At 56.9% G+C, this 11,164-nt stretch overlaps 1 protein-coding gene across 1 annotated transcript; it reads right to left on the reverse strand.

The window, feature by feature from the left end:
* Window positions 1-5,316: 5,316 nt before the first annotated feature.
* On the reverse strand, window positions 5,317-8,508 carry GDF2 (growth differentiation factor 2; the record flags this gene model as incomplete). The annotated part of the gene is made up of 2 exons (XM_079792977.1): window positions 5,317-6,254; window positions 8,166-8,508. 2 exons carry the CDS (start codon window positions 8,506-8,508, stop codon window positions 5,317-5,319), a joined length of 1,281 nt encoding a protein of 426 aa, XP_079649103.1.
* Window positions 8,509-11,164: the final 2,656 nt, after the last annotated feature.

Consider the following 11,164-nt stretch of genomic DNA (forward strand, 5'->3'; position numbering starts at 1 on the left):
TGCCAGCAGTCTCTGAGGGTCTCAGTTTTTGCACATCCTTGCCAGCACTCATTATCACTTATATGGTTGAATCTAGTCATTTTAGTGTGTAAAGTGGTTTTCATTTGCAGTTTCTTAATCATTAAAGATATCAAGCATCTTTCAGGTGCTTATGGACCATTTAGGTATCTTCTCTGGACCAACATCCATTCCAATTCTTTACCCATTTTTAACTTGGGTCATTTGTCATTTCATTATTGAGCTGTAAGAGTTCTTTATATATTCTAGATATATCCCTTATCAGATCCATGATTTGCAAATATCCCTCCCATTCTGTGGGTTGCCTTTTCACTTTGTTGATAGTGCCTTTGAAACACAAGGTTTTTAATTTTCATGATGTCCACTTAATCTAATTTTGTTTTGTTGGTCTTACTTTGGTTTTATACCTAAGAATCCTTTGCCAAATCCAAGTTCATGAAGACTTACCCTGATGTCCCTTGAGCATCTTATCTCCAGGGGGCTTCCTTCTGCCTTTTCCTCTTTCCTCCTTCCCTCCCTCCCTCCCTCCCTCCCTCCCTCCCTCCCTCCCTCCCTCCCTCCCTCCCTCCCTCTCCACTAAGCAAAGACATTCTTTTTCTAGTGCCTAGCCCTCTTCTGGAAGATCCTGCTATAATTCTACCAACTTTCCCTCTCAATGGTTCTCTCCCGCCTGGCTTACCATCGTCTTCTTTTCCCTGGCCTGTCTTGTCTGGTGTGGCCTCACCCTGTGTCTCAAATCACCAAACTCTGCTGCCTAGAAGGGCTTGCCTGCCAGGCTCCATCCTCATTTGTGATGTTTCCCCCCAAGACTAGCTGTTCTTACTGCATGTTTTGTCCACTTTCCCCAGGTCCATCAAACATATCTGTATATGTCTGAACCCCAATAATTAACAGGCATCAGGATCTTGTCTGTGAGGCCCCTGGCCTAGGAAGAGCAAGGACGTGGAGCATGTCTCTGCGAGCCCCAAGAGTGTGGCTAAGTTTCAGGTTTGGATGCCAAGCACACGGAGGAGCTCTGGTGTGTGTGCATGGGAGGACCCTCACTTCCAAACCAGGAACAGGGAGAGAAAATGGAGAGGTGGGATGGGGACATAGAAATGAAGGCTCAGAGCCAAAAACAGCAATAGAAGATAATACAGTGGCTCTGATATTTTCCTGAGCATTACTCAGAAAATGTGAGGGCCCAAGTGAACTTTCCCCAGGCAGCAGGAAGCATCTGTCTGCCATTTTGTGGAGTGATATGCAAGGACATCAAGGCTCAATGAGCCCATTGCCTTGACGTAACTATGAGCCATTAGGTGACTCCACACCCCATGCCCTTCCCACCACCCTGCTGTTCCCAGCTGACCTCTGCTGTCAGCCTCGGAGCTGTCTGTGACGATGGACACCACGTACGTAACATGCTGTCCAACAAGGGCCCTAATGCTAACTACTCAGAGAACGCAGGCATAAACCAGGACCATCCCTGACAAACCAGATGATGGTCAGAGAGCCAGAGGGAGAGGCTGGTCAAGCACGGCCCGGCAGAAGCATTGTCCAGGCAAAGGAAGAACAGTTCAGGCACTGACATGGATGCCCTGGAGGTGGGGTCCTCGTGGCCTCCGCAGTGAGTGTGATGCTGGGGTCGTGGGAAAGCACAGAGGGCACCCACTCACTGTCCAGATCCAAAGACACAGGAAGGCTGCACCTTGACGTTGTCAGGGATCCGCACCATGTCTGTGGCTTCATGCTCTCTGGAGCCTGGTCTCCCCTCCCTTCGGTGCTAGCCGTTTGGCCTGGGCAGTGGTGGCCTTTGTTTCCCAGTGCAGGCCCCACTTGCCCGGCGCCGGGGAGAGCGGGCAGTGTGTGCGGGCCCAGGCACATGGGGACTGCAAGTCCAAGCTGCCTTTGAAGTCTGTCTTCCTCACCTGTCCCCCCCGTCAGCCTCATGGTGCCGGCAGTGGGTAAGGGACATGGTTGGACAAGGTAAGGGGCAGAAGCAATGGGCATTTATCTAGCCTCATGCTGGTGTCCCCCTGGCCTCAGTGCTGGGAACCCCAAGACAAATCACACTCCCAAGGGGGAGGACAAATATATCAAGAAATTACTGCAAGGATGATGGTGGAGACACCGCTACGTGACATCATTCACTTCCTGCCCTGTGCTGTGTGCTCTGGTGCTTTTATAAGCTGCTTCCTGCTGTGTAAGCATCTTCTTAGGCTGCACGCGGTCTCGGTGTGGGGTTTACGGATGTGGCTAACGCCACGCTGGGCTTTCGCTGTGCTTCTTGCTTTCCCACTCAGCATTAGGTTTTAACATCTAGACATGCTGCTGCACATGGGCCACAGGCTTTTTTTGCTCCACGTTATCCGCCCAAATGCATGCACTGCCCTTCAGTCAGCTGTTCAGCCATCGCTGGGGTTTGGTCCCTCACAGTCCCAGGGGCTGAGGGGCGGGCATTGCCCTGGGCAGAGGGAGAGGCTGAGGGTGACGCAGCTGCAGCAGGGGTCTCGGCCAATTCCGGGGAGCTCTGGAGCAGGAAGGGCCCTTCAGAATTACCCCGAATTGAAGCCAGAGGCCTTTCCACTTATAAAGGTTGGGGTATAAATGTCTGTTGTCAGAGCCAGCCTGATCTGGGGGTGCCCCGGCCTCCCTCTCTGGCTGTCCTCACAGTCCCTCCACCCCGCTCCTACCCCGCTGTCTCTGTGTGGCCTGTGGCTTCTGCCCACAGTCCCTGAGCCTCTCTCTCCCCTGCTCCGGTCGGGACAGTAGGTCACACGAGGGCTCAGGACAGCCCTCAGTCTTGCCAGCCATCACTTTGCTACGTGCGATGACGGCAATGCCACTGCTCTCACGTGGCAAACAGGAACCCGGTTAGGAAACCACCCTGCAGCGGTGAAGGTGGTCCTCAGGCAGAGGCAGGTGCTACAGGCAGGGTCCACAGGGTGGTGCTGTTGCCTTTCCATCTCTGGCTGGGTGAACCGCGATGGGAAACTGGTGAAGGTGCGGCCAGAGCACACTGCTGGGGCTGCTCCTTGCATGTCCTCTGTCCTGTCCCTGCACGGTCGCCCACCCCAGTCTGTCCTGAGCCACAGGCCGTGCCGGCCCTCCAGGATCCACAGACACCAGAGGCTCGCGGGCCTTGCCCCGGGGGACTTGCTGCCTCAGGAGGCTCCAGACAAAAGGCTGTCAGGTCTCCATCCCAGGCCGGTGACAATGGTGACAGAGGCACTGGTGTTCCTCGGAGCCAGGGAGAGCAGCCCCCGAGGCTCAGGAAAGGGGCCAAGGGAGACACCAGAGCAGGGCCCCAGCAGGTGGACTTGGGCTGTGGAGTGGGGGTGGGGCGGCTCGGAGCGTCACCCGAAGGCCAAGAACAGGGTGATTCTGGAGGGCATGTGGCTGGCGCTGGGCAGCTGAGCAGGGACATAGTGGAGCGGATGCTGGAACTGTGCGGCCCAGCGCGCCCTGCGAAGGTGACGCCGGGCCAGATGTGTGTCTGAGCAAGAGCGAGTCCTCTCCCCCGACACGTGCGGAGGGTGAGGATGGCACGGCGGCTGATTATCCTTGGTCACTTACAAATATCTGCATTCATGCCCACGCCCACGCCCGCATAGCCACATACATGCCCTTACACAGACATGTCCACCCCCGCAGGGGGCAGGGCTACTGTCCACTGAGTCCCCGCCCCCACAGCAGCGTTCTCCACCCCCTTCCCTTCGCCCACCCACTGAAAGAAGGGCCTGTAGGGAGGGGTGGGCAGGGTGTGGGGCTGAGGGACCACCGGGCCCAGGTCTCACATCCACAAAAGGCCACAGAGTAGACGTTAGACTTTATTTCCAAGTAAAACTCTGATGCAGGCGTGGAAACACGCCGCTGGGACAGGAAGACACCCACCCATCTTTATGACTGAGCACACTGTCGTACCAGGAATTCGTGTTTTCTAAAACTCTAGTGATCAAACAATGACGTTTCATTGCAATTTTATGTTAAAGCTGTTCATTGGCTCCATGTAAACATTCAGCACAAACCTTTTGTTTTGGTAACATACCGGAGCTTCCACCAGTGGGCACAGCCCAGGTCTCTCTAGGCCTCTGCTGGGCTTGGCCCTGGCCAGTGGTCAGAAGGGCCATGGAGCGGGATCTTCACCACTTCCAGACTCTTCCTCACCCCCTCCCATTCCATGTGAGCCTCGAGTCAGAGGAGGAGGAAATACAGAGAACAGAGACCGTGTCCTCCTGGGTCAGTGAGGGCTGGCCCGGCCCACGCCCAGACCACGGCCTAGATCGCGGCTCTGGACGCCAAGATGCAGCACAGCCTGTGCTGGGGAGCTGGTTATGCCGAGTGAGGGACTGCAGAGATGCAGGCCACAGGCCCTGGCCATCAGGGCAACTGTGTCTGCCCTCCCAAACCACCACACGGCCTGAATGCATGGGCAGCAAGTGGCCCGTGTGAACGGTTGGCCATACGAGCACCGTGCCAGCGGCCGAGTGCGCTGCCCCGCTCTCTCCCCTGCAGTTGGTTTAGGGGCACCTTCCCAGTGACTCTGGGGTGATGTTAAAAAGCACTGGCCACTGCGTCAGCACAGGCACTGAGCAGCCGGAACGTGCCCTGAACGTAACCGGCAAACCAGTGCCCCGTGCTCCCCACCTCCCAGCATCTAACTGATCTTTAGCTACAAGGTGAGCTGCCACACTGTGATGGGCACTTGGGAAGGTCCTAGACATGGGCAATAGATCGCCCTATGGAAACCTGTGAGGTGGAGTCAGATGACTGATGGGTGCCCCTTGACCTGTCTGAGTTTGGGGTTCCGCGTATATAAATTAGGGGTCATAACACTGTCTCACGGGGTTGTGGGGATGTGAAATGACTGGTGTAAGCACTTGGTCCATTTCTTTCCCTCACACTCCCCAAGGTTATTGGAATAAGCCTCAGTCCCTTTCACGCCTTCATTTCTGTAAATCTCTACACATCACCTACCTGTCTAGCTGCCTCGGGCTCACCTTGCTCAGTGTTCTGCTAACTCTGGATTATTTTTTTTTTTCTTGTTCCCCTTTTGTCATCTCCCTTTCCACCCCAACAACCCTTCTGGGCGGCCCTGTTCTCTCCAGGCCTTACCTCCCCTGCCATCGCCCCCCCCCCCCCCCCGCCGTTACACCCAGCGGAATGCGTGGGGTGGCCTTGAGAGGGAGAGCAGACTCTACCTCGAGGATGTGACAGTTCCCTTTCCTTCTCCAGGCTGGCATGCAAATGGACCTCGTCCCTGTCGCAGGACCTCTCCTTACGCCCCGCCAACCTGGCCTCCCCCACCCGCAGGCGGCACTACCTGCACCCACACTCTGCCACACTCATCCCTTCATAGTGGTACTTGAGGGTGGGGACCCCCATGTCATCCTTATAGAGGATAGAGATGGGGCTCAGTTTGGTGGGCACACAGCAGGCCTTGCCCACCTTCATGGGGAACTTGAGATGCACCAGGGTCTGCACGATGGCGTGTTTTGTCGGGGTCACGTCGTCGGCCAGGGGGAAGAAGCAGCCTCCTTTACACTCGAAGGCATCGTACTCCTTGGGCGCGATGATCCAGCTGTCCCAGCCGATGTCCTCGAAGTTCACTCGCAGGGAGGTCTTCTGACAGTGGTTGTTGGCCCCAGCGCTCCTCTTCCGTCTGGCTAAGGATGACCCCGTGGCTATGTGGCTTTCCACGTCCTCCTCGCCCTTGTTCCCACCCGCCTCTGGGCCGTGGGTGGACAACTTCTTCAGCACACTCTCCTGCTCGTGGCCGATCATCTCCCTGAGCTCCAGCCGGGTCTCCTTGGTCCCATTGCTGCGGTCATTGGAGAAGACAACGAAGAAGGGCAGGTTCCTGGAGCTGGGGGGGACACTGATATCCAGCTTGTGGCAGCCTTTTCTGTGACTCTGCATGGTCACTTCCAGTTTGTTTTTGCTCTTGGTGGAGTCGGCCCTGACCCACCGCTTTACAGCCCTGGAGATCTCAAAGGTCGCCCAGCCCTCGCCCCGGATGTCCTGGGACAGCAGGAAGGCCTTGGCTCCCGCAGCGTCCCCTGTGTCTGCTCCACCCAGAACATCATAAATGGCTATGTTTCCCTTCAGCTCATGAGAGGGGGTCTCGTGGCCTTGGCAGGAGCTGTAGAGCCGGAGTTCTGCCCTGGTGATCTGCTCATGCCTAGGGATGGAGATGTTGAAAAGCAAGATGTGTTTCTGGAAGGGGAAGTCTTCTGTGGCAGATACAGAGACGGCATCTGAAATACAAATACACAATGATGGGCATCTGCTGGGAGGGCTGGCTCAGGACACCAAGCTGAGGCTCACGGCGTGGATGAAAGGCACCTGGGATGACATTGTCAAATCTCTATTTGGTTTCACTTAAGCCCTCGATGTAGAAGAGGCGTCTGAAAGGTACACTTAGAATCTGCAAAGAAAAGCAGATGCAGGAGATGCTGGCAATGGAGTGAACAGGCCCAGGTTCTACCAGGCACCCCACATTGCAGTGGGGACTTGGCATATATATCTCACTTGACTATTCACGAGGATCTATTGTTATTTCACTTTTACAGGCGTGGGAGTGGGAGTGGTTTTAGGGTGTTTAACATCCAACGTGCTCACGTTCCGCAAAGATCCTCACTTAAAAAAAAAAGAGCCAAATACAACAGCAATGAAACTGTCCTCTTCTGAGAGCTGATCCTGAGTGTATGATTTTAAACGATGGTGCATGTAACTTGGCCAACACTGTCCTGGCTCATACTAGGTGCCCAGTCAATATTTCTGTGTCCTCCCCAGGCCCTCCGCCCCACCGGTGCATGCCCTGCCCGCAAGCACTTGGCCTTTTGCACAGTTCTCTGTGGTCCCCTCACAGCTGTTCGAGCCCCGGCAGAACTCCTGAGGTGCTTTGGCATATCGAGTAATGAGGGTCTGTGAGCAGCGCGCTAGGGGCCTCGTGTGCTCCTGCTGGCATGCCTTGATAATGGCTGTGGTCAGACGTCTCGAAGCAAATGCCCTCCCTCCCTGCCTGTGAAGTCTGTGAAGGGCAGCATGCGTGGCCTCTACAGGAGTGCTGGCCAACGGCAGAGCTGTGGCCGGTCAGAGTGCTTGTTTGCAGGGCATGGATTTGCTGAGGGTGGGGCGAGGTGCCCCTAAGATGACTCTAAGCGCTGGACTCCCAGACTGTGGGATTCAATGCCTAGGTCCAGCCAAAGAAGCCCTAAAACAGGACACAGACATACCCTGGGGGCCTGGTGAGATGCTGGCAGATTGCAGTAACAGAATAAAGCCAGTGTTTTAAAAACCAATCAAGTTCCCATAAAATCTAGATTTTCCTTTTGGGCAATCAGGAAATCAGACACTGCTGGACATGCATTGTGAGCACAGCGTTCTCCAGCGGGCCTGGCGGCTGTGGCATGAGCAAGGCCTGCAGGAGCCTCCGGGGCCCCAGCCCAGGGCGGAGAAGAGAGGCCCGCGCCACGCAGGCTGTTCAGAGGGAGAATGCCGCAGCAGGAGACCCGCAGCCACGCGGGGGCCTGGGTCACAGTGCCGCTGCTGACCAATAGAGCGGGGCAGGCTCCCTCAGCACCTGCCAGCCTTGCCCCCTGCTCAGTCATTTCGCCTGCACTGTGAGAATTAGTGACATACGCCCTGAGTCGACGTCTGTCCTCTTCCAGTCCTCCTAAATCAGGGCCGTTCTTATATATTTAGAAAATAATTAAGTAGTCCTCCAGTGTTAATCTCTCAGAGGCGTTTATATGAATTTTCTACACCTTTTCATGAGAGAGATGTTCTCTCAAAGTTTAAAAATATGCCAGTGGCTGGAGGCTCAATGTGCAGTCTGTTTCTCAGTGGGAAGGGGGGAAAGGGAGGGGAGGGCGAGGGCAGGAGCCCAGGCCCAGGGGGGCTCCCCCAGGCAGAGCTGCCCGGGGCACGCCCTGCGGGCCAGCTGCCGGTCCTGCAGGGAAGCCGTTAGCCACACTCCACTGCCAGGCACTTGAATGGAAACCAGTGAAACTAAAAACTAAGTTACCCATTTGATTTCATTCTAATGAATTTAAATGGGAACTTAAAGAGCCTCCTGTGGCCAGTGGCCACCATAGCGGGCAGTGCAGCTGTGGACACTATGTCCCCCGTCCCTGACCCGCAGCGCCCTGGGGGGCGGACTCTACCTTCCACGCTGAAGCTGCGCACGATGTTGGACGCAGGGGTGGACGACTTATCGGCGGTGTATCTGTGGTACAGGTCGATCATGTACTGCGGCGGCTCTGCTCGGGTTCTGTCCGGGGCCGGGACCCCGCTCAGGTTGAGGCTGCGCAGGAAATCCATCTTCATGTTCTCCAGGAACAGCCGCAGGTCGAAGGCGCCTCCCGCCTGCTCGCCTCCCGCGGCCGCTGGCAGTCGGGCATCTCCCCTGGCCGCCGCCCGGGCCCGGGTCTCCAGAGGCTTCCCCTGCCCAGAGCAGGCCAGCAGGGAGAGCACTGGCAGGGCCACCCACAGCGCCCCGAGGCACATCTTGAGACAGCACGGGGGTCCCGGGACGGGAGACGGCCGCTGGCCTCCTCGTGTTAGCGGGTGTGGGCAGGAGCCCGGGAAGAGCAGGCCCGCATCGTCCTGCCGACCACTCTGCGCCCAGCGCCCGGCCCGTTCCCAGGCTCCCCGCCGCCCCGAGTCCTCCGCTTCTTATCTGGCCCCGTTGCCGGCTCCCACCTCTTATCTGCGCAGCGCGAAGCTAATGAAGGCTCTGTAAACATCTGACAAGCACACAGGGCTGTGGGAAGAGCACGGTCCGCTGCAAAGAACCCGGATTGCTCCGGGGTCATCGCCCCTAATTAGGATCTTTCTCGTTTCCTTGCCAGTTCTGTTCAGGGGAATCTCAAGGCAGGGCGACATGGGCTCCGTCTCCTGGGCCACAGGAACAAGGGATGCAGGAAACAACACGACCAAGAAGTCCTCCAAACAGAGAAGCAGCACAGCCCCGAGCCGCTGCAGACCTCGGCTGAGCGGGTGCTGGCTGCGCCCCTCCAGGACCTGCAGGTGGCTCACGCACTTCACGCCTCGGGGCTCATCTGTCACCTGGTTCCTGGGCATTAAGAGACCACGCGAGGAGGTGGCACATGGTTCGGTGAGGCGAGGAGACGTTGGCGTCAGGCGAGACGAGGATTCCAACCCAGCTCCTCCCTCGTTCCCACAGCAGGACCCGGAGCAAGTGCTCCATGTTCTCAGCGTCCGGTCAAGAGGAGAGTCGCCGGATGTGGATGCACACGTGCTGGAGCCCACGCCGGCCCTGCACACCCTGGTCCGTGACAGGGCTGCTTTCTGCCTGTCGCTTCGCCCAGGTCTGACTTTGCTGGGAGCTGAGGAGAAAGCCCTGTGCCTCCCAGCCTGCTCCCCAAGGCTGGCCACCAGGGACCCCAAAAAGCTCTGTCACTGGCCTTGTGTGTGGGTCTTTGCTCATGTCAGAGGGTGGTGCCTGGACCACATTCCTCAGCCCGGAGGACTGAACCATGCGGCCTGGGAGACACGCGGCAGAGTGGAGCTCTGAGCTGGTGCACCGCCGGGGTGGGCCCTGCCTGCGGAAGCTGGGCAGCCACAGCCCACAGCCTCCTGCCAGGCCCCAGGGTCTGCACTGTTTGAAGAGCATCATGCCCACACTTAAACTCTGTCCATTTCCATCAGGTGTGGGTTTGAACAACGCAAAGAATGAGCCTCGTTAAAAATCCTCAGGGGTGTACCCCGAGGAGCATTGGCACGCGGTGTTTCCATAGTGGCGGGGTGCTCCTGGGAGGGTGGCGGGAGCTGAGCAGCCTCCGGAGATGGAGGAGGGGCTGTGGCAGGTTGAGGTCAGAGGTCCAGTACAGGGCAACACCAGGAGCCTGAGTAGCCGGCATGGGTAGCGTTTGCTGTCCCTATCCTTTGGGGCCCGGCCAGGGGAGGGTGTCACTTCAGGACTGCTGCTTGGAAAAGGGCAGGAAGCCTCCTGGGCACTGGGCCAGCTCAAGGCAAGAACTAACTCCTGCACTGAGGAAAGGGCAGCAGGCCTGGGAGTGCGGTGGGCTGGAGGAGCCGGCAGGTCCCCCACACCCCCCACAGCCCCCACAGCCCCACGCCGTGCTTCTGTCCCTGCAGCAGCCCAGAAATCTCTCCAGCTGCAGGAGGAGCCAGGGCCTGCATGGGGTGGCCCAAATGCGCTTGGGGAAGCTCAAGGGGCCTGATGCTTTTTGAAACACCTACAGATTTCTTTTCTGATTGTATCGGTAGTACACAGTGCAGGTAATGTGGGGAATGCAAAACACTATGAAGAAGGAAGTAGACTACAACCTCATCGTGCAGTCCTGCCCACCGCTAAGGTTTGAGAAACATACAGCTACAGTCTCCTATCTGAAGCCCTTGGGCCTGGAGTGTTTTCCGATTCAGAGAGCTCCGGTTGGGGGATGTGGTAGGGCAAGCATACTGTGCCATCCCCAGTGGTGTTGGGGACAGTCACCTACAGTCAAGCGTGTTGATGTTTCTGCAGTGAAGCAATAGAAACACATACCCATTGGGGTTGGGTTTTGCCATGAAAGGGGTTAGAAGAAACTGCAGGTTTGCTGATGGTTTGGAGAGTGGGGATCTCAGGTAGAGGATGGGGGACTTGCTTACGTGTGGAGTCACCACACCCACCGTGGAGGCTCCAGGAGCAAGGCTCGGAGTCACTGGTCCCGTGCACTGTGGTGTGTGGTGCCCAGCATGGTGCGGGGCAGCGTGCCTTCGAATTTCTGGAATTTTCTGCCCCTCAAACCCAGAATATCAATATGTCCACATCTCCTACGTTGTTTTCAAATGAAAGTGTGCAGCCTTCTGGTCCCTGCTATCCGGAAGTCTAGTTTGTCCCCTCTCAGGGCATCTCCTTCCTAATTTGTCTAAGTGCATGTAGGTTTACTCACCAAAGAGGCAGAGGTGAGATGGTGTCAGCCCAGCTTCTTAAAGCTGGAAGGTGTGTGTGGGGGGGTAGTGGGTAGGGGGAAGGGAGAGAAAGGGGTTCCAGCAGGTGCTGCCTGCTGTTGCTTCTCCATGACACCTGGCTTTGCTGTTGGTGATAGGCCGACATCTCACAGCTGTCTGTGCACAGCTGCTGGGATGCCTGGCTGGCCAAGGTGCCTGCCCAGGTCTCTGTGATGTCCTCCTTTGT

The sequence above is a fragment of the Cnephaeus nilssonii genome (genome assembly GCF_951640355.1).
Source record: "Cnephaeus nilssonii genome assembly, chromosome: 16".
In the NCBI taxonomy this organism is placed as follows: Eukaryota; Metazoa; Chordata; class Mammalia; order Chiroptera; family Vespertilionidae; genus Cnephaeus; species Cnephaeus nilssonii.